General features: G+C 51.8%; 1 protein-coding gene across 9 annotated transcripts in view; it reads right to left on the bottom strand.

Moving 5' to 3' along the window:
• MEGF11 (multiple EGF like domains 11) overlaps positions 1 to 27,654 on the bottom strand; it is a 332,393-nt gene that overhangs the window by 166,844 nt on the left and 137,895 nt on the right. For all 9 annotated transcript variants that reach the window (XR_004320355.1, XR_004320356.1, XM_032480910.1 and 6 more), the window contains exon 5: positions 3,317 to 3,409. Coding sequence is in view for 7 of the 9 variants with exons in the window: in XM_032480910.1 (XP_032336801.1) it covers positions 3,317 to 3,409 (93 nt within the window). In the remaining 2 variants the exon portion in view is untranslated. The remainder of the gene's footprint in view (positions 1 to 3,316; positions 3,410 to 27,654) is intronic.

Below are 27,654 nucleotides of genomic sequence, written 5' to 3'. Positions count from 1 at the left end.
TTTCTTATCAAAGACCTATTCCACCCTCAGGCTGTATTAACAGAGGCTGAGCATCCTGAAGGAAGGAGAGCATAATGATTAAGTGTTCAGGCTCAGGACCTAGGTTTTTGCTTGATCGATAGTCCAGTTTCATCATTTACTGGCTGTGTGTCTGCCCAGAGTTCGGTAACCTCTCTGTGCTTCAACTTTCTCATGTGTAAAATGGGGCTAATAATAATTCCCACATCATAGGGTTGTTGTGAAGATTAAATCAGAAGATAAAGTGCCTAGTGCATAGTAAAATTCAATACATAGTGTCTCTCTATTTTTATTTTTCCATACAAGCCTGCATCTGTGTTCAGATCCAGGAATGATAGTTTAAGAGGAATAAAGGCCACAGCCAATGGGAACTAGATGGGGAGGCAGTTCAGAACATATTACTGGAGAATAAAAACTGGGGAGGAGGGGAATGATCACTGTCTTCTAATACCTGAAGGCCTGACCCATGGAAGGGGACTCTGGTTTCTTCTATGTAGTCTCAGTGGCTATTATCAATTCCTCAGAGATGACTGTCCTCCCACACAGTCTGCGGTCTTGTCCGCTGAGCTCCTTGGGAGGAAGTCCAGACATGACAAGGAGGGTCATGGTGATCTGTCATCCCTCCTGGCCTTTATCATGGGTGAGAACCAACCCGTAGAAGCTAGAGACAGATTTCCACTTGTGGAGGACTTCGTGGCTTTGAGTAAGATCCAATGGTGGGGACTCTTCAACCCATGAGGGTGGGTTTATTGAGGAAACAGCTTGTGCATTGCTCAGCACCAAGCCTGATGACTTAATTGGAAGTGGAAAGTGGGCAGCCCACTTTTTTTTTTTAATTTAAGTATTGTCTGTTTACAATGTTGTGTCAATTTCTGGTATATAGCATAATGTCTCAATCATACATATATATACATTTGTTTTCATATTTTTTCATTATAGGTTAATACAAGATACTGAATATAGTTCCCTGTGCTACAGTAGAAACTTGTTGTTTATCTATTTTATATATAGTAGTTAGTATCTGCAAATCTCAAACTCCCAATTTATTCCTTCCCACATCCTTTCCTGGTAACCATAAGTTTGTTTTCTATGTCTGTGAGTCTGTTTCTGTTTTGTAAATAAGTTCATTTGTGTCATTGTTTTAGATTCCCGATATAAGTTATATCATATGGTATTTTTCTTTCCCTTGCTGGCTTATTTCACTTACAGTGACAATCTCCAAGTTCATCCATGTTGCTGTGAATGGCATTATTTTATTCATTTTTATGGCTGAGTAGTATTCCAATATATATATTTTTTATACGTGTATATATATCTCACCTCTTCTTTATCCAGTCATCTGTTAATGGACATTTAGGTTGCTGCCATGTCTTGGCTATTGTAAATAGTTCTGCTGTGAACATTGAGGTGGAAGCCCACTCTCATATTGTAAAGTAACAAGGTTGTTTCCCTACGTGTTTGGTAAACACACTCCAGGGGCAAGATTTTCTCTCTACTGCCTAGTCCCATTGATTGAGTGCTGCCTTCCTGCCATTTCTTTACCACTGGACTGGAAGGAAACTGTGAGACAGACAGACTATGTCTGAAAGACCCTCCCAAGCCCGCCCCACTGCCCGCCACAGTGAGCACCAAACACATTTTCACTGGTTGGCGATTTATATGCACTGAGGGCTTCTGGAACCTGGGCTGTATTTCAACCTCCAACAGACTCCCCTTGACATTATAATCTGGCAACAGCAAACGGACCTGTCCCAGCAGGCTTTACCTAATCCAAGCCAGAGAGTTCCTCACCAAAGATTCATTGGAGACAAAGTTACACAAAACAAAACACAGACAAGGGGGGGAAATGCTCTCAAACATCGCAGCCAGCAGGTTTCCTGGAGTTCACAGAAAGACAGCTTGAACACATTCCTTTAACTCAACGTGTCCCCCAGGTTTACTTTTCGTTGTCTGGAGGAGTCCCTGATTCTCAGCGCGACTTACCTCAAAGCAGTGAAACAGGTGGAGGAGGAGACTGCCATTGTCCCTGAACGTCCCAACACACTGGAGAGAGTCTGGAGAACCCCAAACAGATCCTGGACTCCCCAAGCCTAGATAACCACCCAGGCTCAAACAAAACCACATCCAATAGCTTGCCTTGGCTGGTATGTACCCATGTACTGCTTAGGCAGGGAGGTTCCAATCAAGGTCTTTGGAAAAAAAGGACCCTAACTGGATGTTTCTGCCCCAGCAGAGAGTGGAAAGGACAAGAGCACCACATTGGGCCAATGTGGACCCAACATTCCTTCTCCAAGTTGTCATGGCCATTGCAGTCACTCCTGGACAGGCAACAGGGGGGTGACTCCCAAAGATGCATAAATAACAGGGGTTAGACCCCTACTGGATCAGCTGAGCCATGTCATCTACTCAAGTCACAATAAGAAAGACACCATCCCAGCTCAAAGCAAGAAGAAAACTGGGCTTCGACACTGATCAAGGATGCCGCAGTTATCAAATAAAACCACGACATTAACCAGTCATTGACTGCAAACTGTGCCACTGGAAAGAGGGTCATCTGTGAGTATTTGGAGGAAATGAGCCAAAGGGGAAGGATTTGCTTCAGTTGGGCTCTTGGCAGAGAATTTCTCCAGACAGCTGCCAGGTCTACCCTGCCCACTCGGCGGCCAGGCTCGCAGAAGAGACGAGGCCCACGGTGCCTGCCGTGGGTCACCCCGTCAAGAGCATTCGCCTCACTGGTGCTCACCCGGAAGCCTTCTCCAGGGAACTGTGAACAGTCTACCCAGAGAGGCGTGGGAACACAGCAACCGGCCCCTACAGGCATCCCATTCTCCTACCTTTGGGGACACAGAGGCATCCCAGTGCCCACCAGTCTCATGACTCAGTCCCCTGAGCTTCTGGGAGCACCCACCAAACTGAGCCTCTGGACCAGCAAAGCTGAGCACCAGGCCATGACCCACAGTGGTCTCCCGGGTCTGCACCCTTGGGTGGCATCTCAATTTCACGTCAACCCTCAACGACCTTTTCCAGAAGTGTTTCATCAAAAGTCAGAGTCATACAGATGACCCCACAAATTGCCCATATACGTGATACACAATTTCCCTCCAGACCCCCATAAAACCCATGAGAACCTCCACCCCAAGTACCATCATGTACTAAACTGTGGTCTGTTTCTTCCTTGATGCCCACAATCGCCTAGGCAGTTTAAGCCCAGGACAAAGAATGCAGCCTGCACACTGGCACGGCTCCCCCCAGAGCCAGAGCCAGGGTCCCAGCCAAGCCCCAAAGACCCCAGACTTACCGCTGGAGCAGTCGGGACCTCCCCAGCCAGGCTCACAGTGGCAGGTGTCCGGGGAAACGCAGCGGCCATGCACACACTCCTCTGTACACAGGGCTGCAGGGGGCCAGGGGAGAGGGAGAAAAAACAAGCACAGAGTGTGAAAACCAGCCATCTGGTCAAGGAGCATAATCCACTTTGTAATGACTCCCTGGGGCCTAGGGATGCTCAGAACGCATCACCGACTTTGGGGAACATCAAGCTACACCTGACCTGAGTTATTTAACTAACTCTGAAAAGAACTCAACAAAGTGTGATTCACCTCAGCCTTGTTTCCTACAATGAAATCCAAGCCTGAGAAATGGTGGCCTTGGTGGCTTTTCAAGAGTATTTCCTCTAAGGTTTAACACTTGGAGACCCTTCACAAAGCCCAGTCCCCACCCCTCCACTCCTGCTCTCTAACCCCCTCAGCTCAGATGATGACCCAGCACATCAGTCTTTTGCTTCCCCCAACTGCTTTCTGCAGAAGCCCCCAAATGTATCAGGTTGCCTGAAAAGAAGCGGTTCCCCTCACGTTTTCCCCACCTTTCTGCCCTCCTCCCCAAATGTCCCTATTTCGGGGCTCTCAAATGTCAGCAAATCTGCAAAGTACACAAATGCCGAGGAAAAAAGCAACAGCTAATTATAAGAAAGTAATTAAGAGAGACAGCCACGATGATGATAATTGTAATTAGAAAGTGCCTGGCAATTTCTTATCACGCAGTCAAATGCCTCCTGAGTTGGGAGGCAAAAGCCACAAAGTTTCCATCAACTACCCCAGTGCTGAGAAGGCTTATTGGCAGCAGTCTGAGAAAGGGAGATTATTTCTCTCTCCCTTTGACGTCCACATTTTCTCAAGGTCATCCATTGCTCCCGAGAGATCTGCCCCAGCATCTAATCCATCAGTGAGGGATTACAGAAACCTCTTTTGCTGCCCTCACCAATTCTGTAAGCTCGGGAAATCAGCAGCCTCCATCAGCCCTGTCAGTTTCTCAGAAAGGATCAAGATGAAGCGCTTTTTCTGACAAGGGACTGGAGACCTTCTCTCTGCCTGGAACTGGACTGGGCTGGGGGAGCAGGTGGCCCCCCGATGGTGAGCTCTGAGGAGCTGCCACTGCCTTCCAAACAGCCACCCTGCTTCCAAGTCCAGTACCTGGCTGGATGCCACCAAGAGGGCACTGACAGGCTAGACAACAAAGTCCATTTGTTGGGGGTGTCAGTCCTCTGGCCCCTCCCAAATACAAACACTGACCCTGAAGCTGTTGTCTTAGTTTTGCCCAGGCCCCCCTGGCCAGGCAGACCCCGAAAAGCCATTTCAGAGTCCCCACTGGCTAGTGATCTGCAGTCAGCCCATCCTCTGCAAGTCTGAGATGTGGTGGGTCTGAGGGGAGCCCTGGCCCTTGAGTCCTTCTCATTTGTACAAGTGGTTTTGGGGCAGAGTTCTGGTTTGTGCTGAAGACTTGGTGCCCTGGGGAGTGACCAGGGCCTACTAGTCAGCCCACTTCTTACTGGGGAACCAGCCTGGACCCTGACCCCAGTGACCACTGCCACTCAGAGCCACAATGAGCTGCTCTTGTAGCTATTAGCAAGACCCCAGCCAGTGACACCTGCTGCGCGGCCTCCCCTGCTCCCACCAGACTTTCCAAACAAACTCAAATGGGTCAGTGTCCCCAGTATACACTGGACACTAGGTGTCCCTCCCTGGGTCCCCATCCCAGACCTGGCTTCAGCTGTTCTCTCTTCCCTCCGTCCCACCACCTTTGGCTGAGGTCCCAGCAGGCTCCACAGCTGGACCCGTCCGCCTTCCAGCAGACCCTCCCAGCAGCTTGTCAGGTGAGCTCAGACACCTCCAGCAGCTTTCTGATTGTGGAGAGCAGCACCTTGACCCCTGAGGGTTCTCTGGGTGTCAGCGAGGGCAGGCAGTGAACTGTGAACCTGCCAGGTGTCAGGGCTACAAGGGACCTCACAGAAAATCATGTCCAACCACCTCATATTATACATGGAGGAACTGAGGCCTGAGTGCTTGCAACCCCATGAACAGCATGTGGCCTCTTGGCCTGGGAGAAAGACGTTGGAGGATGAGGCTCCCGGAGACAGAGGCCTCAGAAGGGGGAGGTTGGTGAGAAGTACCCAAGACCATGGGCCATCATGACTTGCCCAGGCTGGACGTCCTCCCACACCACAGAGCCAGTCCAGAGAGAAGAGGGTTGACCCTCAGGAGGGCGAGAGCTGGAAACGGAGGCTAGAGGATCCGTGTCAACTCCCTGCGGACGGGAACTGTGCGGGGGCTTGGAGCAGCTCGAGGGAGCAAGGGCCAAGCCTGCCCTGCCAACCTTCACCTCTCTCTGGCCCTCTGACTCCTGGTCTACCTCCTGCACCCTCTCCCTGGCTGGAAGGGAGGAACCCTTAGAGGCTCTGAGCAAGGTCCCAGCTCCCTCTTTCCTTGGCCTCTCCCCAAAGCTCCAGCGATGCCTAGCACCTCCGCCAGCTCAGCCCTGTGACCAGCACATGGGCTCTCGGTGACCCTGCTTGTGGAGAACTGCCATCCCTGAAACCCTGGGCCTGACTCCAGGGGTGAGGCTGCTGTCCCGTGGTCCCCCACCCCCATCACCCTGGTGTTCCGCCTGGGCTACTTGCTTGTCAAAACCTCAATCCATTCATATTTCATAGGTGCTGTTTGGACAGTGTTGTTTGAGGCATGAAATATTGATAGCAAATATCTGACGCTCAGATGGCCGTATTTGGCAATTGGGCCACTGTGTGTTTGTGTACCTGGTGGGGAGGGGACAGGACAGGGGGCTGTGAGGCGTCTCCTGAGGAGGAATGGAGGTGAGACCCATGACCCTCCCTGGGGCAGGGGTGCCCGACTCCTACCCCAAGCTCCAGGATAGCCCCACAGTGGGCGGCCCCTCCTCAGAGGGCTGAGGTTTACAGAGCAGCCACTCCTAGAGGGGGCAGGGTCCCCTGAGTTCGGTCAGAACCCAGTCCTTCATGTCAGCTGACCCTCTAGGAGGGGCTGAGCTGGGGGTCTGCCACCTGGCACCCCCTCCTCGGGCTCCTGTAACTTGAATCGGGGACCTTTTGTCCCCACCGCTGCATGCATCTGCTGTCATGGGCAGGCAATTAGGGGCTGGCTCTGACTGAGGGCCCCCCGGCCCACTGAGAAGTTTCAACCTCTGCCCTCCCACTCACCTCCCGGGTGCCAGAGGCACATTTAGCGAGAAGCAGCCCGGCGGTTAAGAGCACAGACGGCACCCAGGGAGCCGGGTCTGGACCCAGCGATGCCACTTGGTAGCTCTAGACTTCAGGCAAGTTACCGCCATCTCTGTGTCACTCCCCATCTGTTCAATGGGGGAACGGTGACAGGATTGGCCTCAGGCTGTGTATGAGGATTCAATCAGTTCATAAAGTACCCAGAGCGGAGCCTGGGGTTTAGTAAGTGCTGGGTGAGTCTCACTGTTACCAGAAAGGTGTCCTCAGATCTGAGGCAGGGTCCTTGTAATACCTAAGCCTCCTTTATCCTTCACACACAGGCCCTCTCTCTCCCCTCCCACCCCTTCACTGAGGTCGCAGACACATAGGGTGGGCTACTATGGACCTGCTGCCAGACCCCTGGTTGGGGGCCGGTATGCTGGTGGGCAGCCCCATCCCCACCCTGGTGGAGTGGCCAGGATGAAAGGGAATGTGATGGGCCACGTTTAAACTCTGTATCTGCCAACTGAAGTTAAAATTATAGGACAATCAGCAAGTGATTTAACTTTCTGTGCCTCAGTTTCTTCATCTGTAAAATGGGGACTACCATAGTACATACCTCATGGGTTGTTGCAAAGATTTAATGAAGTGATACATACTGAATGCTTGGACCAGTGCCTGGAACACAGGAAGTACTCAGCAGGCAGGAGCTGCTATTATATTCTCTCTCTCACACACACACTCACACACACACACACACACACACACACAAGCCATGGGGTCTGGACTTGGTGTCTAAGATAAACAACAACTGCTACCACTTAACACAGTTTTCAATGGGCTACCAGTTTCTGAGCACCTACTATGTGCCAGGCCTTGGGGCTTTCACACATGCTACCTCATCCCCTGTCACAGGCCAGCCCAGCCCACCTTGTCTCCCCTTTGTGGATCTCCAGCTCCTGCGGGACAGAGGTTGCTCCCTACTTGGCCTTTAAAAACCCTCATACTGCCAGGACACACAGTAGGTGCTCCTTGTTTGTGGGGCCCAAGGGGAGAGCCATCTGCCCCAGGAGAGAGGACCAAAGCGTGTGCAGGGAGGGCGTGGTCATCTTCCCTGAGCTTGGCTTCAGAGCTCAGTCTCGGGGAAGTCACCAAATCTCTAGAGGCCCCTTGGCTCCAGCTACTTCTGGTCCTGTGGGACCAGGCTGATTGCCGTCTTGAGGGATGGTGGTGGGGGCCTTGGACCAAGCCCAACCGTGGGTGTGAGCAGACCTGGGTTTGTGTCTACCAGCATCTATCTCAGTGATATTAAATAACTCACTCTCCTCTCCAGGCCCTGCAACTTCACCTATAACTCAAGATTAGAGCACAGGAAGTCTCAAGTCTCATTCAGCAAAGGTGGGCTGTCATCCGCCCACCTCTTCCAGGAAATGCCACCATTGTTCTAGTCCTGCTTCCTGGCCCCCAAGCCCCATCCCCCTTCCTATGACCTAGGAAACCTCTTCTCTTGATCTCACAGGGACCCCTGGTTTCTGGCCTCCATTTCTTTGGAAAAAGCACTGGATTAAGAGCTGGGGGACCTGAGTATCAGTACAGGCTCTGGGCTACCTGACACGCACGAGACTCTGGGAAGGTGACTTCCTCTCTCATCTATAAAGCAGGGGCTTTGGGACCCATCACCCTGTTGACACCCCTTAGTGCTTCTAGGGCTGCTCTGGCTCCGCCATGTCACTTCACCACAGCTAGGAAGCTTGAAACGCTTCCCCTGGGCTCCCAGCCCCTGGTCACCTGGGTCAGCAGGGCCTGGCCCTGCCTCTATCACCTTGCTCCACCAAGAAGCTAGGAGGACTTCAGCCACCCCAGGGTGCACATCGGTGGAGGGTGAAATATTTTCCCACCAGAGCCTCCTTACCTACATGAACTTCCTCCTGACTGGCCCTGCCACGTCCCCATTTAGCATGGGTTTATCTGGTCTCCCCAACTAGACTGTGAGCTCCCTGAGGGTAAATCCAGGGTCTTAACCTCCCTGGACCTGCCCATGCACCACGCCTTACAGATACCCCATGTGTGGCTCTTGGTGGCTCTTCTGGGTACCTCCCTGTGCTTCGCAAGGGACACTGACAAGCCAGGGGGGAAGGGTGAGGATGCAATGGGGGTGGACTTGTGACCTGTGAGGGTCACGTGAAGGCTGGGACCTGTGTGTGGGGTGTGGTTTAGTGTGGAAAAGGGAGCAGTGGGTGGGAGGCAGGTCAAAGTCAGCTGACAGACTGAATGGCTGCCAAAGAGAAGCTGGGAACCCCTCTGTCCCAGCCAGAATAGGGACTCAGGGGTACATGTGACAAATGGGCAGATTTCAGCTTAACTCAAGGCAAGACTTTCTACCCCTTGAATGGGTTCAGCAGTTCAGAGGGTTCTTTCTACAGGTAGGGAGCCACCCATCACTGGGAACCCCCAGCAGAGCATGGAGGACCCACAGATGCTGGAGGGTCCTTGAGCCAAATCCCGCTGCTGCCTATGTCTACACATGAAGTTTTGTTGGCACACAGCTGTCCCCATTCATTTACATACTGTCCAAGGCTGCTTTTGCACTACGAGGGCAGAGCTGAGTCATTGCCACAGAGACAGATGCTCAGCAAAGCCTAAACTATTAACTATTTGCTTCATTATTGGGGGGGGGTCCCCGATTTGATGGGAAATGGACTTGTGGGACTTTCTACATCATTTACGCTCTCCCCGGTATGACCAGATGATAAACCAAAGCAAAATGTGCTTAGGAAGTATCCAGTGACGCCTGGCCTCCTTTCTAAAGCGGAACGCTGGGTCCACCTGAAGGAACAAGGGGCTGGGAAGCACAGCCTTCAGCAGCCACAGATGCTCACTGGACACTTTATTTCGGTCCTCTTTCCTCCTGGGAGAACAAGGAATATGGACGACTTAACGACCCCTTGTACTGCAGTGATGGTTCTCGGGTGGACACTAGCAGCTGGGGAAATGAAAGAGAAAACAAATATACATCCTTCCTCTTCGCTGGGCACCTACTATCGCTATCCCATTTCATCCTATTATTCCTACTCCATTTACAGTTGAGAATCTAAACCACAGAAAGGGCTAAGTTACTGGTACAAATTCCCATAGCTACCAAGAGGCTGAGCGAGACCCGTGTTTCCTTCCCAGCCTTGTTTTCATGACCACACCCCCTACTTCCCGGGAGCCGGGAAGGTAGCAGGCAGGTAGCTAGATGCGAGCAGAGAAAGGGGGGCACGGCCAAATGGCAGGAAACCATATGTCTGTGAACAACGGGGGTCCTTGGACAGACCGAGAAAAGCAGGAACCTCTGGACTGATAAGAAACCATACCTTCGGGGTTGACAAGTGTCCCGGAAGCTGACAAAAAAGATGGGATGAGACAGGAATCTCTACTATCCGAATGTAACTTGCTGCTCATTATACCTCCATCCGAATGTAACCTTTTGTTCGTTATGACCTCATCCAACTTCCCAATCAAGACTAAATAAGGACGAAAAATGCCTCCTCCCCACCTGGGAAGGTGGAGCTGGGATGAAGATCAGGAAAGACGACCCCAAGACCCTCCCCACCAATGAATATTCTGCCCGTTCATTTTTACATCCATAAACCAGCTTGCCAAGGACACTGGGGGCAGCCACCCACCTGGGTCTGCCCGCTCTTCCTTGAGAGCGTACTGTCCATCCCTGAATAAACCCTTGCCTTGCTTTCTTAACCTCCTTGTCTCATTTCTGAATTCTTTCTACGACAAGAACCTGCCTTCCGACAACAATTGTAGACCCTTTCTTCTTAATCACCCCTTCCCATGAAATTCTAATACCATAGATACACTATATATCTGTGTATGTATATTCGTGCTTTATATGTAAACAGACTGAGAATTTTTACCCGTTAAGAACTCATGTGCTATATAGTCTCCATTTGTCCCTCCAGATCACTCCTCTGCTTCTCCTCCCTTCTCTGTGCCCTGAGAAGTGCACCTCCATGGGCTGCATTAACAGGCCTCCTTGCCTTCTGGCTTCTGGATGGGTTCAGCTGGTGGGGGGTAACAGCAGGAGATGGGCGGCTGGGCAGAAGGGGAGGCTGGACAGGTTGGTGGTGGTGGCGATGCCGGTGGTCCTCGCTCCTACAGCTCAAGGTCCTGGGGGGGCTTCTTCCAGCCCAGGGACGGAGGGCTCCTTAGTTGCTAGCCCGAAATGCTGTACCATCTCTTGTTAGTTTCCCTTGTCCCTTCTCATGTCTTTATAAATAATCATTGTATTAAACTCTTCTCAGTTAACATACCATCTATTTCTCAGCGGATCTCTAATTGATCCAGTGGCCAAGCCACATCCATGTGATGCTAAAAGGCCTGCTCTAAACCACATGTTCCACCATCACCTGGACCACAGGTTGAGGTGAGTGAGTACGAATGCCAGATCTGTCACCGACTTGCCAAGCCCCCTCCCTCCTCTGGGTCTCAGTTTCTCTGTCTGTAAAATGAAAGTGTCAGATGACATGATCCAAATGTTCCTTCCAGCTCTGGGAGTCTAGGACTTGACTGTAGCAATGGTTGCTTTCTGGTTCACTGATTCAACCCAAGTTTGAAAAGAATCCATTCCACAAATGCAGGCACAGAGCTCAGCATGGGAACAAGTGTGTTCCAAGGTACAGATGCAAGGCCAGAGCATCAGTCCTGGGCTAGGCGTGAACCTGCACAAAGCAGCCCAGGACCCAGTATGGGGATCTTGGCATTGAGCAAAAGGGTCTAGGTCAGACTTGGGGAGTCCTTTGCAAACACACTGCTGGGCCAACACTGGCCCTTCCCTGACCAAGGCGCCTGGTCTGCTGTCCCTCGCTCATGGTGAGCGCTCTGAATCAATGCTCAATCCCATTAGTATTCCACCCAAGATGACCCACAAGTCCCTGAGGCATTCGTGGTAATATATTTTGCCTGGCGGTTTGCAAATGGTCTTACTAGTTAATGGAACTATAAAAATTACTTACATGAAAAGGTCAAGATAAATAAAGAAGATGTCCATGCTCCCTGGCCAACTTGCCTGACACCCAGCTAGGACACAGGAAGGCCTGGGAACCAGGGGAAGGAGACAGTCTGAGTCCTACAGCATATGGCTCCTGGAGCTTCCCCAGACTTGTTTCCCCAGTGCTCCCAGGCACGCTGATCAGCCCTCCACCAGCAGCTCTTGGCTAGAGTCTCAGATCAGGCTGTCATTTGTATCTGCTTGGAAATAAAACGACCTACATCCAAGTGGGCCCAGGTGCCAATGCCAGAGTGACACACTTAGCATGAGTGCTTCTGCCATGGCCAAGGTCACATGGCACGTGGTGGGGGGAGTGTGGGTCTATGTGTGTCTGTGTCGAGGAGTCACCAAGGGAAGCTTTAGAACAATTCATCAGATGTGTATCATTCATTCCTTTATAATTACCAGCCCTGCATCCCCTCCAAGGCCAGGAAGAGCCAAAACAGCTGGCCCTTCTTCTCGGCACATCTAGACGTTGACTTTTAATTGCTGTGGTCACATCTGGCTCCAAAACAGGAATAGTCAATTAAAAAAAAGAGAGAGAGAGAGAGAGAGAGAGAGAAGCATTTCACCTGCAGGGCTGATAGGATGGAAGGACCTGAAGGGCCAAATGCTCTCCTGGTCTGGGACCTGTGGGTCCCCCTTCTTCCCAGTGGGGGTCCTGGGGAGGCTCACATAGGACTCTGGGATGGGTAACCAGGGGGTGGCCACCTCTACCCAACCTGCCAAGCTGGCCCATGGCCTCTCATTTTAATTCAGTGGTGCCCTGGCTGAGATTTATTCTGTGGCAGTCCAGCATCCTCTAAAAGCCGGGGTCCCTGTTCTGCCACTCATTAGCTACGTGTCCTTGCACCGCCTATCCTGTCCTCAACTTTCCTTGTCTGTAAAATGGCTGTAGACTTAGTTAATTCATACAAAGCACCCAGAACTAGAAGTTAGTTATCATTGTTGTTGGCTGTTTGTTTTGGGGTTTTTTTATGCCATTGTTACTGAGATTCCTCTTCTGAGGACCGGCCAGGGCAGGTGGGATGCATGGCCCCAGAGCATCCAGAGGCTCATTTCCACCTCAAAGGATGATAGAATGGCCTGAGTTTGACCTGAAAAGGGTTCCTCATTCACCAAGGCAGGGAGGGGAGCGCCAGAGCACTGGGAATACTGGAGGTGCAGGGATTGGGGGCACACAGGGGAGGGAGGAGACACAGTCCACGTTCAGCTTACTGGTGAATTATAATTTACCCAGGGGACCACTGTCCATACCCCTTTCCTCTTCCGTTTCTCAGAGGAGAGCGCATGGAACAAAAGGAGGCCACGGTCTGGCTGCCAGGCCCTTCCTCTCACGGGGAACAGTGGTTTGTGTTTCTAGGGGGAAATGTGAACCTGTGGGTGGTACCTGCAGCCCGGTATCCTCCCTGCCCCTGGACCCTCTGTTTAGTTATGTAAATACCCACCACATATGCATTCACCTGCTCTGTGCCAGGCTCCCAGGGCAGCGATGATGCAGAGGAGTGGCCAGGCTGTGCACTGCCCTTGGGACTCCACGGCAGTGAATACTCCTCCTGCCTGCCTGGAGTTGTGCACAGAGGGATGGGGGCTGTGCTCTGATCCCCACGGGTCAGGACTGTCACGAGGTCAGAGAATGGACTCGGGAGCCAGGCTGTCTGGATTAAGTTTTGAGTCCACTACTTCCTAGTTGTGTGATCCCAGGCAAGTGACTTTACTTCTCTGGACCTCGGTTTCCTCATCCTTAAAATGGGGACAATGGTCCTCTATTGCATAATTCAGTTGCAAAGATAAATCGTCAACACATGTCAACTGCTTAGTATAGTGCCTGGCACATGGGAACCTAGCTATTATTTCTTTCAAGGTCATCTATTCCATTCCCCTGCCTCTGAGCAATCACTCAACCCAAAAGCATTTGTGTGCTGGACACTGTGCCAGGTGCTAGGAGTACCATAAGGAAGTAGCCGCAGTCCTTGCTTCCACCACGTGACTGTGGGAAAAGGAGACTGCACTGAGTGAGCGAGTGGGTGAGCGAGTGAACGAGCAGGGGCATGAAAATGTTTCTGGTACTGAAGTCCCAGACAGTTCAGGGTGCAGGATGGGCGCCAAGAGAAGGTGGGCCATTCTTCCATGTGTTGGCAGACAGGGGAAAACTTTCACTGAGAACATGATGCTGGACTTGGCTCATTTACACGTTACTGAGCACCTCCCACGTGCCAGATACTGTATCAGCCTTCCCCACTCCCACAGTCCATGGGAAGGTCTCTGCTGAGAAAACTTCCTTTACCCTCCCCTTCTTCCAGGCCTTTCGCTATTCCAGCCTTCACATCCCCTCCTGCCCTCTTCGCTTTGGCACATGGAATTCTTCTGGTTGTAAGTGAGCCCCAATCCTTCCACCCTGGACCTTCATACAGCCTGGAACTCCATCTACAACCCAGCTCTCCAGCTCTCTCACCACTTATTCTGTTTACTCTTCCCGTTAATGAGGATGCCACTTCCTCCAGGAAGCCCTCCCTGACTACTGCCCACCCCCACCCCCCGCCCCTAGCCTGGGTTGGGTCCTCTTCTCTCCCACAGCATCCACTTTGCTCCACAGGCCACAGCATGGACTTCTGTGCCACTGTCTGTCTCCCATAAGCTCTAGAGAGACAAAGAATGGGCCTCTGTAGTTCATCCTATGTTCCAGTACCTAGTGCGGCACATGGCAGGTACTCCACAAGCATATGCTGAATGAGTATCTGAATCTGGAAAGACTCTCCCCGTGTCTCCCTGCATCCAGAGCTCTGCTTGTCTCTCATGTGGGCCACACCAGTCTGGCTGGGACTGAACCTGTAATTCAGCCAAGAGACCAGGGCAATTCCAAGCCCCAGATTCCTCTGTGGTGGGACAATGAAATGATCTTTAGGAAAACTTCAGTGACTCTCCAGAAAATAGACAAGGACCGTTCCAGCAAAACCCAATAAGAAGGGTTTGAGTCTGGGGTCTGGGTCTCCACACTCCAGACTGGAGCCCTGAGGATCACCTATCATCAAACTCCAGTATCAGACCACAAGCTCCCCTGGGGACCTATATCTCTACTGATCACCCCAAGATATTAGCCTGCCTCTCAGGGCTCGCCTCAACATGGCTTAACTGTTAATAATTGTTTATTACTGAAAATTGCCAACTTGTCAGAATGTCCCTATCGGGGTTTGCAGGTAAAGCAATCGTGTCCAACCACCGGGCCTGATAAAAGCGCTGGCATTTCAGTCAGTTCCCTTGCTCAGTCCTGCAGTACCCAGATCTGCTTGTGGACACTCCTTGTACCCTCAGCCTCCCTCGCTTTGTAAAGGATTTTCCTGTCTAAGCTGTTCGAACCACCAACCCTGCCTTCTTGCAAGGAGCAACAGCTTTTCAACTTGTTAATGATGTTGGAACATACGGCCTGAGTCAGCAACCCCCAGCGCAGGACCCGAGAAAATCTTTTTCTGGGTTTTTTCCTCCCATTTGACAGATGCTAGGCTTTCTCCAGAAAGACACATTCCAACTGATTGATTTTTTTTTCTTTGGGAAATTGATCCTCACCACCTACAAGGAAAGCAAAACATGAGGGTTGTCGAGCATCCTTTTAATGCTCTGATGTAAAAACCAGTCCCCTGGTTCTGTCTTGTGACTTGCCCTCCCTGAAGGAGCTAGCCGCTGCTCCTGGCCACGTGTGACAGGGTCGCGCAGGAGGGGCGCTGGGGGGAGGGACAGATGGACCTCAGAGAGGCCCCCGCAGAGGGACATGGTTAAGCACATGGGCTTCAGGTTGGACACACCTAGGTTCAAGTCCTGGTTCTCCCACTTAGCTGTGTGGCCTTAAGTCAATTAAAATGACCTAACAACACAAAGCCTCAGGTTCTCCATCTACAAATCTGGTCCAATAGCATTACCTAAATAAAGGGTTGTTGTGAGAGGCTAAATAAAATAATGCCTGTAAAGTGGTTGCCAGGGTGGGTTCTTAGCAAGGGACTCATAAATCCCAAGTCTTACTACCATGCTCGGTTTTGGAAGAGGCAGCCCCCACACAACATTCAAACATGTGGAACTCGGAGACTTCAGCAGGCACTCAAACCACAGCATATCTAGAGCAGAAGGGGCCAAGAAATCAGAGGCCCCACTTCCATCACCTCATCCAGGGTTGGGAGCCTCTCTCCTACACCCCAGGGCAAACCTCTACCGAGAGGCTTCTACCAACAGGGAATGCACTCTGCTCCAACTTCACTCAGTTGCATTCACATCCTCAAGGGAGGAAGGCTCCCCCTAACCACTGGGTCTTTGCACATGCTATTCTCCTTCTCAGAGATACTCTTCCCTCCTCCTTGCTGGCTAATTCATCTCTCAGGTCACCTTAGATGTTGCCTACTTTAGGAAGCCATCCCTGGACACCTTCGAAAGGTTAGATGCTCTCTAGCACCTGTCCTTCCCCATTGAAGTACAGGTCACATGTCACTGTTCTGCCTGGAGCCTCTGAAAAGGAGATGCTCAGTCTCTCTCACCACAGTGCTGGCATGAAGCAGAAGCTTAATAAACATGTGTTGAATGTATGAATGAATCAATCAATGAAGCCCCTTCCGTTTATGAACCACTCTAATTGCTAGAAAGCTTTTTGCTTCACTGAGCTGAAATCTGCCTGCTTGGAACTCGCATGTGTTGGTGCTGAGTCTACCCTTTCCCGCTCCCCAGCCCATGTTTCATCCTGATTCCACAGGACAAGCCTTCGGGTGGCTCTTCTCAATTGAGACTGAAACAGATCAGAGACAGAGTGACGGGAGCCCATCGCTTCTGAGGAGGGTGTGGCTGGGACCAGCGGGGCCCGCACATGGAGAAAGTGCCCTTCCTTCCTTCAGAGTTAGTCTTCTGTCCTGGATATCACCGCCAGGTGCTGCCAGCAGCCTGCGTGAGGAAGCACGTCCCTGCCACATGCCCTAGCAGCGAGCAGCCCGTGGTCCCGCTGGTTTTAAATCTCATTCCTGCTAAGGAGCTAAATCAGGAGCCACTTAGCACCGCTGATTTAGGGCTTTAATAAAAATAATGCAAAGTGGATGGAAAAGGCAGCTGTGAAGGTCACGGTCAGCCGTTCCTTCCTTCCCGCTCCTGCCTTTCCTGCCAGCATCTTTGTACAGCAGCGAGGTGGGGGGGGGGGCTAAATTCCCTTGAATTCCCACAAATGGAAGTTGGGGCCTTTATGAATTAGTCCTCAACAAAATCACCTTCCCTTACGGCCGAGGCTGTGTCTGTTTCTGGCTGAGTTGCGGTTAGGAATTCCACGCCCTCTCAGGAACTTAACACTTCTCTTTGAAAAGACCCTTTAACATCCCTGAGCTCAGGGGCCTCTGACTCTGCCCCAGCTGTGTGGCTAGCCTGCCACACCCTCCACCTGCACAGTGCGGGAGGTAGGGGCCCAAGACAGGTTCTCAGGCTTCACAGCCTGATCTATGAGCGGGGGCTTTGCAGTTCTTCCCTGAAGAGAGTTTAGAGGAGTTGGTTTCCAGGTCCCTGACCAATTCCAACCATCGCCATAGTGTCTCCTTACATTTCAAATAACTCTGAACATGTAGTACTTTCATAATTAGGAGGAAATAGCTTTTTAAAATATTTTTGGGGGGTGGGAGGTAATTAGGTTTATGTATTTATTTTTAATGGAGGTACTGGGGATTGAACCCAGGACTTCCTGCATGCTAAGCACATGCTCTACCCACCCCGGATATGCTATTTTTAAATAATCCTTTCATGTCAAGAGCCGCCATCGCCTGTACCCACAGCTTCTAAGTGGCAAAGTCAGGATTTAAGCCCAGGGCTCTGCAAGCCCAGGGCTGGTAGTCCTCCCCCAACTCCCATTCGGTCTCCCAAGCAGACCTAAGCCTGCAGGGCAGCCAGGAAAGAAGCGATGCTGGCACCCAGGCTGGGTGAGCAGGGAAGGCTTCCCAGGGGAGGGGGAACCCCCAGTGGGGCGGCATGAAGCACCTCACCTGAGCAGACCTAGGTTTTGGAAACAGTCCTGCCTAGCTGGCTCCTCTGTTCTAGTGGTCAAGGTAGGCCCACCAGCCTCTCGCTGTCTCAGGGCAAAGAAGCAGGCCATCATCCCAGCCCTGGTGACTTGGGCCTCACAGCAGGATGGCTCTGCCCCTTGCTCCCTCTCCACCCATCTCCTTCCACCCCGCCCTGGGGCAGCCCTAAGAAATGAACAAAAATAGCCGAGATGAGAATGGGCAGGGACTCTGTTCTCTCCTAAACATTTCATCCACGGTCGTCTCTGTATCTTTGAGAAAGAACACCACCTCAATACACTTGCACTTGAGAAAATGACAAATGTGCAGGGTCATTCACTGCAGCACCGTCTACGACAGCAAAAGCTTGGAATAAAACCTCCATCCACAAGGGAAAGGGTAAATTAGGCACAGTATGGCTATGTTGTGGAATATTATGCAGCCATGAAAAGGAACCAGAAAGTTCTTCATGTCCTGATAACACATACACAGCTAGGACTAAAGTGAGAAAAGTAAAGGCAGAGCAGGGTTTGGAATATGCTACCATCAGTGAAAAAGCTGAGTATAGGGAAAGAATGCACATACGTGTTTCCTTCTATGTGCATAAAATATCTCTGGAAAGATGCACAAAAACTAGTAATACTGGCTTCCTCCATTCTGGAAGGGAACACTGGGAGAAAGGCTTAATATTGCATCCCCTTTTGTTCAATATGTTGCTAAATATTGAACCAGATGAATGTCTTATCTCTGCAGAAAATAAATACTGTTAAAGGTAGAAAAATAAGGCACATTCTCCAAAAAGCCTCTGTTAACATACACGGGAATCCTCTGGGAGAGGAAACACATTCATGTCAACCTTTTTAGTCCTGAGTGAGAGTAACTGTCATCACAGGGGACCCTGAGGGAAAGGGACTCAGAACTGAAAGGCTTTGAGGAAGGTTTATTCTAGTGAGGCGGCTAAATCTTGGCCACTGCCTGAAGATCACTCCTGCTGCTGAGTTAGGGCCTGAGATGTCACCTCCCCAGCAAGAGCCTGGTCTCTGCCACCCCAGCCAGGTGCAACAGCAGGTTTCCCCAGGATCTCCGCAGCCCCTGGGAGAGGGCAGAGGCCGGCAGAGCAAGGGTGGAGCTACAGCAACTTCCCAGCAGCTGCTGGTCTCAGCCCAATGCAGTGGTACCCAGTAACACATCACTACCCAGCCTCCCCGAGGTGATGTTTACTCCTGTATCATGCTGAGAGGAGCAGTGGTTTTTTTCAAATAAAACCCCTTGTCCTCCCTCAGGCCAACTTTCATCAGCCTAGTCGTGTAAGATGCTTTCCTTCCTCCATCCCTTCCTCCTTCCTCTTCCTTCTTTCTCCCTTTCTCCTTCCTTGTGTTTTTTCCTTTCTCCCACTCCTGTCTTTTAGGCCCTCACTTCCTTTTGTCTCTTAGTCCATTCACAGCCCTGCTCTAAGCATCTCCGCAGGCCCTGAAGGGACCAAGCTCCCTTCTGCTTCCATTTTAGTCATGGTCTGGTCACCCATACCCAGCCCCTCTGGCCCTTTGGGGGATGGGCTGGGGCAAAAGGAAGGAGGAGGAGAGGGAGGCAGAGGCTGCAGTGTGTACCAGGCTGGCCCTGTCATTTCCGGTCAGAGCCCCTCCCCAGGGGAGACCACAGGGAGGGGGGCTGATGGGACCCCCGGATTGCTCGGCATTGGCTCTTGAGAGGACACTGCCTTCCAGCCGAGAGCAGCACGCTGACATGCGAGCATCCTCTTTGGGTCCCTGTGCCCCTTCGTCTCTGCTCCCCACAGTGGAGTAAACACCCTCAGAATGTCGACAATCCTTCCTCTCTTGCTGCCCACCTTTTCTTCAAGGTTCAGCCCCCCAGGCATCTGCCAGGAACCGCAGCTGGTGACTTCAGGTGCACCTGGCTCCTATCTCCAACTCCTTAAAAGGTGGTCCAGCCCTTCTTTATCTGTGCCCTGCTCTCCTCTCTCCAATCTTGACCTGTTACCTTGCACAGTATTTTCAAAGGAAAGAAATCTGGTGGGTATTGATAGAAAAGATGGAGGAAAAGTTGGACAGTAGGATGGCAGGAAGGAAGAATAAGAGGGAGGGAGGGAGGAATTAAAGATAAAACATTTGTCTCTGAATTTTCAGAGCATATAATGTCACTCTTCATCGGGCACTTTATAATTTCTAAAGCACATTTATGTTTGTCATTCATTTGCTTTCCTAACTCCCCTAAAAAAGTAGGCAGGACAGGGCTGTGATTACACCCACTTTACAAACAGGAACAGAGAGGCTCAAAGGTGTGAAGGCACTTGCCCACGGTCACCCACGCCTGAGCTGGCCGAGAGCCCCATCTCCCGACTCCACGCCCCTGGCAGTCTGCACAGCCTCTCTCGCTATCTGTGGCGTTGCCTTGGCCTGCCTCCTAGAGCAGCTGGCGTGATTGGCCTCGCATGTGAGGGGCTCATCTCCCAGGCTGGGCTATCAGCTGCTGGAGAGCAGAGAGAGGCCCATCTGAGGGTCCTTCCAGTGCACAGGCGCAGCCCAGAGCCCCGCGCTGCCCAGCGACCAGGTGGACGCTTGCTGGTGGCGGAGCGCGCTATGCTCGGATGGGGCCGGAAGCCTGCGCCCCCCGCTGCGGGGAGTGAGCCCCCAGCACGGCTGGCTCCCCTGGACCTGAGGACACGCACTTTCAGGAATCAGAAAGCCTGAAAAAGCAGGACACTTATTTTCCCCTGGGGGCAGAAAAGTACAGGGAAAATCACACCTAATTCAGCTCTTGAAGCATGTTGCTTCTTCCATCCCCTGTCCCGGAGCACCCAAAGGGGGCATGAATGGCGTGCGTGCAGCAAAACATTTTACTGAAACAACAAGAAACACGCTCAGGCCCAGAGTGGGTTGCCATGGAGTCCGAGGAGCCCTCGGAAGGCAGCAGTCAGGGCTGCAGCCCACGTGTCTCTGTGGCTCCCTACACACCCACACGCAAACACAGCCCCCAGGCCCCCGCTCCGCTTCCTCCAGATCCAGACCGAGGCCTCCCGAAGGCAAGATCACCCAGCTCAGAGTCAGGAGACAGGGCTGTGTGACCTTGGGTGAATGCTTCTTAGAGTCCCAATTTTGTCATCTGAAAAGGAGGGTGACAATGCCTTCCTTGTCACGAGGTATGCAGACAGAGGAGCAAGTGCTCTGCAGGAAGCACAAGGTGTAATAGGACAGCATGGTGGTGAGACTGTGGGCTCTGGCGCTGGGGTTCCTGTGTTCACATTCTGACTCCACCACTTCCCAGCTAGGCTTTAGTGACCAGGGAATCTCACTTAAGTGCTGGCCGCTTTGTTTCCCCACTGTACCTGTATGAACTAGCAGCACTGTAGCGAAAGGCAGCCCCGACCTTGGCAATGGGAGGAGATGGGAAGGGGCTGGAAGATAGCCGGAGGGCAGGTCTCGGTTACCAGAGCAACCTTACATCTACCCAGCCGTTACAGTTTGCAAAGATCCTTCTTTCCCACGATCTCCCTGGCTTTTCTGCTCCCCTCCCCACATGCAGTTCATAGCCAGGGTTATTTGCCAGGTGTAGATGGATGGGAACCCCAAGCAGCTCAGAGGAGGCAGGTGACTTGGCCAAGGTCACACAACAAGTTAACAGAGTCACAGCCAGAACTCAGTCCAGCAAAGCCTGTGTAAGCTGAGCACCTGTTCCCACAGAGAGAAGAGGCAAGACCGATGAGAGTTCACAGCGCAGTGGCCACTCCCCAGCGCAGCCAGCCTGGCAGTCTTAGGGCAGAGCATTCCTATCTGTAGCAACAGTGATGCCTCCACGCCCCCGAGTTCTGCTCCCGATTCTAGCCTGCATTGGCTCCAACCCAGTGGTGATGTCAAGGCCATGGGTTCTATTCCTGTGGGAGCCTCATGGGATCTGCAATCTGGCCCCGCCCACCTCTTCCCATCCCCTGCCACCTCCTCCCCCAGCCCCCTGCTCTCTACTGTCTTCTAGTTTCTTAGATGCATAAAGCTCGGTCCCACCGCAGGGTCTTCACCCACGCAGTTCCCTCTGCCAGGAGCTCCCTCTCCATCCCCAGCCTTCACTACTCATCCCTCATCACTCAGCTCCATAGACTTTCCCCTGATTTCTCCATCCTCCCATCTGAAGAAGGTCTCTCTAGTATCGACTCCCATCACCCCATCTTCTTTTCCTTCATGGTGCCCAGTGAAGATGTTGCCCTCGATTCATTCGGAGGACAGTTGTTGAAAGCCTGTCTCTCACTAGGCTATTAGCTTCATGGAGGTACACACCTCATCTCTTTCATTCCCCCAGACCATCGACCCCTGGCCCCAGGCACCAAGTACAGTAAGCATTCAATACTTGCTGTCTGAATAAGAAGTAAATGAATGCATTGTTTGGCATCTGAAGAGGCACGCAATAAATGTTTGTTAAACGGGTGACCCCCTTTCTAAAAAGGTGCAGTAATTACTGTCATAAGGATGCTACCAAAATAAACACTTTTCTTTTCCTGCCTCCCCCCGTGTCTCCAAGGGATTGGATGTAAATAACAGTTCGCATTTGTGTGTAAGAGAATGAAAATCCAATTCAGGTCGGATCCTACACATTAATCTTGTGAGGTAGGTGGGCAAATATTGCTATCCTCACGTTGGTGCTCAGGGAGGCTAAGTAATTTCCTCAGCTTTACGTAGATGTTAACAGAAGCATGGAGAGCAAAGCAGGGCTGTCACCTCTGCCCTGATCAAACCAGACCTGCAGCCCTTCCTACATGCAGGATGAAGGTAGAGAAGTCTGGGAATGATGCCTTGCTGGGCAATGAGCTCCCTGAATGAAGGGCAATGTCCATTTTGTTAATTCCTGTCTCTCTATCACCTTGCTCAGAGCCTGGCACGTAAGAGGTGCTTGAAAATCAATTGCTAAATCAATAAATAATATTTTGCCTGAAAAAGAAAATGGGGGGGGGGAGGCCAGCCAAGGAGAGGTAAGAAGTTTCAAAAACATCTAAAAAGCTGTTATATGGAAGAGAGAAACTTGTTCTGGAATCAAAATAAATACCCCTCTCCCACTATGAGTATTCCAAACCCATCTGCGCTTCCTTAGGAGAGAGTGAGCTCCCTGACAGCCAAGGTAATCAAACTGAGCCTGAGCGATCATCTCCGGTTGTGACAGCAGCACGGCCTCCATGTTATGCAGCTTCCTGGGGTTCCATGTACATGTTGAGAGTGTGAGAATGATGGGCCAGAGGCCCAGGCAGGGATTAATATCCAGAGAGGTATGTCCAGGGTCAGTGGTCTGCACGGTCCCATCTAATCCTGAGAGTTTGTGATTCCCTGATATGGGGGTAAAGGATTGGAATCCACATCCTGATCTCCTGATCCAAAGCCCCCAGCTCCATGGACAGGAGGCCTGCGGTTCTGGACCAGAGGATCTCACAGCCCATCTCTGACCTCAGCTCCCCCATTTCACTGTTGGCCCTTACTCTCCCACTATGACTGTGCTGGGGATCAGAAAAACTGAACCTCCAGCCCCAAGTGTGGATTTCCTGCTGCCCACTGTCCCCTTGGTGTGTCTTCCCCTCCTTCCATCACCTGGGCACTATTTCACCCACATGCAACCCCCAAAAGTCTAGCCAGAGTGCTGGGGTGGCCACCTCCCTGCGATCCATCTCCCAGGCGCCCTCACCTCTGCCAGCACGTAGGAGCCCTTGAGTGGGGAGACCAGGGTGCAGCTGGAAGGATGCCCAGCTGGACCCAGAGACAAAGGAGCAGAGGGAGGCGGCCACTGCAGGACAGGGTGCCGGCTCCTGGCTGCCTCTGAAGGTCATCTGATACAGCTGTTGCCTCCGGTCTCTCCTCTCAGTGGGCAGCACAGGAGGAGAACTCTCAAATGACCTCCACCAAGGAAAGGGAGGTTCATGAAGGAGAAGGAAGTAGGGGCGGCAAAGGGGGCAGGCTGAGCAGGAAGAAGGTCTCATTTCCAGCCTCAGCTTTGCTGATCAGAGGCCACTGTCACACAGACACCAGCACAAAAGGCCCAAAGGGCTTGGGTCCGCTCGCCAAGCCCTGGACCAGGCCTCCCTGACCCTGGGGTGGGGGAACCCAGTGAAGTACCCCCTGAAGGCTGGGGATCGGCCCTTTTGCTGCTGGAGATTAATGAGCAAGGCCCCCAGCCTTTTGGCGGGTAGGGCTATTTGACTTCCCCTAAGCCTCCTCCTGGCAGACATTAACATAGTCAAGAAAATCTAACTAAGTGCCTAACAGCCCCTTGGAGACACGAAGACATTCAGACCCAAATCCTGCCTTGCAGGTCTTCAGGGCAACTTCTGCAAGGAGGCCAAGGTGACGAACGCGATGACATAAGGTGACACAGAGACACCAAGTTCAACATCAGGGCACCCAAAGCCTGCCCTGGGCTTCTGGGGAGAGCATGGTCCTCTGGCTGGAGACATGGGGACCTGAAGGCTGTGTCCCATCCCCATAAGCTGAGGACTAAGGGACACGGAGGGGACCACAGGCCATGCTCCTTCCCTGCGGGGACACCCTGGCCATGGACTTGGGCAATCATCCTAAAACCAGCCCACTTACATGGGCGGTGATGCATCGATTGTGGAGACTCAAGCTGGGGTATCCTCTCAACAAGAGGTGTGGGGGGATCAGGGTGGGGGACACAGCTGGCTTCAGATCAAGTTTTCCTTTTTTTTTTTTTTTTAACTGAAGCATAGTCCATTTACGTCATGTTAATTTCAGGTATACAGCATAGTGATTCAATTGCACATGTGTATATATCCCTTTCCATATTCTTTTTCATCATAGGCCATTACAAGGTATTGAATATAGCTCCCTGTCGGATCAAGTTTTAAAGGGGAGGGTATCCTATGCCCAGGACTCCCCTCCCCACTTGCCTCTCCCAACCTCTCTCCAACCTGGGGAGCAGAGCATGGAGATTAACACGTTACCACCTCAGGGAACAGCTACATTTTAACAGGACCTTCCAGACACCAGGACATCATGCAGGACAATCTCTCTAACATGAGGATTCCTGGTGGTTCATCCATAGGAAGGGTACTGAGTAGCCCAGAGACAAAGCCATTTGCATGACACCTCCTTCCTAAGACGCTCACCCTCAGCCAGCACTGGGAGATCCGCCTCTGTCCCCTTCTGGCACAGTCTCCAGGAAAGAGCCCCGGCTTTAGAGTTAGACCAAAGTTTGAATCCTCTCTTTCAGTTTTTATCTGAAGGAACTCTGGCCGGTTTCGTGGCCTCTCGGTGCCTCTTCTTCCTCATCTGTGAGGAACCCACTGCTCAGCACCGTGGGAGGACCAGAGAAAGCGCGCCCACCACGGTGCTGGCCCAGCGCAGGCCCCCCCGATACACAGCACATGCGAAGGAGAAGAGCTATCATTTGCCATGAGAACACACTGGAATATATTCATCATTCCAACCAGCTGGGGCACGAGGGATGGGAGAGGGCCACTTTCGGGGAAGGATATTAACGGCTCCAGCCAACCAGAAGTCCCTCATCACCTTTAATTTTCCCAGAGGGAGGCTGTCCAGGTTGAGTTATCTTCCGTGGGAAGGAAAAGCAGCTCTGGCCCTTTTAACCTAACACGGATCATAGAGCAGAGAAAATAAAACAGCCCCAAACCACTAAGCACTCTTCAACTAGATTTTCCCAGCCCTGCCAAAGAGGCAAGCGGTGGCCACAGTGAGAGGAGTGACATGTATATTTATTTCCTGGAGGAAGTGGAAGGTGGAGGCGGTGGGGGTCCTGGCGGGGTTGGCAGGGCATCAGCCTGTATGACCTCAGAGGCAGGCCCTGGCCAGGGCAGCTCTGCAAAGAGGCGGCCGCTGAGTCAGGGTTTCTGGGGATGGATGGCCGGGCTGTGGCCCAGGGCACAGAGCACGGGGACATTCCATCTCTCTCCATCATCTGCCCCTTGACTGCTGTACTGGGGGTTGCCTTAACATATGCATGAAAATTGCAAGTCTCGTAATTCACGCAGATGGTGGAAGCTCCCCAATTGTTCCTTCTCGAGAGACAGCTGTTCCACCGCTGGGCCATATGGCTCCCCTTCCTCTGCACCCTGCTCTGGGAAATGAACCACTTTCCCCAGGCAGCTTCCCAGATCTTAGAACCATCTCTTGTTCTCAGCAGGTAATTAAGACCTCCGGCTGAGGCGTCCACGCTGTTCCACACGTGGTTTGTACACATGTCAGAGCAGCATTTTAAAGCTCCATCAAGGTAAATACAGAGGGGCAAGGCACGCTGGCTTTGCTTTCTACTCAAGGGGAGTGTCCACCACCACAGACTCAGGGAGAGGCTACCCAGGAGTCAGCTCGCCGTTTCTCTGCTCGGGGCAGGGCGAGTCTTCAACCCACTCAGACATGCTCTGGAATTCTGGGCTGGAAATGACCTTCAGAGCTCCTACCATCCGCCTTTGATGGAGACTCGTTTCAGCCCAGATAGAGACAGACAAATCTTACACCTCCACCATTTGAGTTGTAAAGTTATTAACAAAAACCTTTAAGGACTAGCTTGTGATTTAGGAATGTGCTGACCTCCTCAGCAGAAGATTACGAGCATCAGCGGGTAGAGACACTTCCCATCACTGGCAGGTTGGGTTCTCTGACCCTCTTTGGGGGACCCCTCTCTGGGACACCTGCAGGCTGAACCCCAGGGCCCTGATGATGATAGAGACTTTCTGTCTTCACTCCCTAGGTGGAAATGCATTCTGTGCCATGACCTGGAGGCAAGAGAGCCATGACTGGTGCCTCATCACTTACAAAGCTCAGCTCCTGCACACTCAGTGGCTCCACCCCATTAGTGACACATGCTATGTGCTCAATAATACATATTTGTTATTCTTTCTGACAGCTTCAAACACTTTCTCTGGGAAGCCAGGGAAGAGGGCCGGCACACCTCCCAACCCTCGGCTCCTTCCCAGATCTGAAAACTGTGATTCCTTTTGCCCTTGGTCTAGCAGGGAAGCTGTCTCTGCATTACTCTGCCACACTGGATAACAAGAACTTATGCTTATTAAGCACTTACTGTGTGCCAGGCACTGTTTCAAGCATTTTATATGAATTTAGTCACCTAATTCTCACAAGCCTATGTGGAAGGTACTATTATCATTCCCATTACACAGATGAGCAAAATGAGGCATGGAGAAGATGATAAATAGCAAGGTTCCCCAGACCAGGCTTCATCCCAGCAGGAAATGGGAACTAGAATGGGAACTGAGCAGGATAGATGGCCTGGCTGGGGCATGGGGTGACCACACCCTGCAAGGATCAGACAGGCAGCTTGCAGCCAACATCCTACCAGCTAAATACAACCAACCCTCAACCCCCGGAGATCAGACATGGAAGCTGCCACTGGCTGTAACAGAATGGTTATGAGCATGGAATTGACATGAGGTGCCTAGGACTAATTTCCAGCCGCATCACTTCATCGCTGTGTGACCTTGGGCAAGTTGTGTAACCACTCTGTGCCTTCATTTCCTCATCTATAAAATGAGAGTGTTAGCTATGATGATGAGAAGGCAGCTTCAGGAGGCAGGTGGGGAGGAGAAGAGTGTTATTTCTACCACCAGATGGGCTAGGAAGGGGGTCAGCAGGGGCTGGTGATCACACTGCCCTGGAGCACAGAGTGGGTACTCCTATTGTGTAGACATGGAAGGAAGAACTCCGAGAAGGGAAGGATATGTCTACATCACTCACTAGTCAAAATGCAAAGTCCGGCTGCAAAGCAGGCTCCCCAAGCTGAACCTGAGTGGACACTCTGCTGCGTGGAGTCTGGACACTGATGACAGGGAGACCCTGGCCAGGGGTAGGGGGGTTCTCTTACACATAAAGTTCCTATGGACTTCCCAGCCTTGGCCTCCTCCACATACTGCACTGGAAACTCAGAAACCCAGCTTCACCGCTCACAGCTATGCCCTTGGGCAAAGCATTTAATGCCTCTGAGTCTCAGTGTTTCATGTGTAAACAGAGGGGTAATTCCTGGAAAGTCATGTTGAGGAGAAGATGAGATAACATATGTGAAGGCCTGACACCCTCTTTGTGAAGGTCAGTGTCCCCCAG

Source organism: Camelus ferus, chromosome 6 (assembly GCF_009834535.1).
Source record: "Camelus ferus isolate YT-003-E chromosome 6, BCGSAC_Cfer_1.0, whole genome shotgun sequence".
In the NCBI taxonomy this organism is placed as follows: domain Eukaryota; kingdom Metazoa; phylum Chordata; class Mammalia; order Artiodactyla; family Camelidae; genus Camelus; species Camelus ferus.
This window is presented reverse-complemented; position numbering and strand designations above follow the sequence as displayed.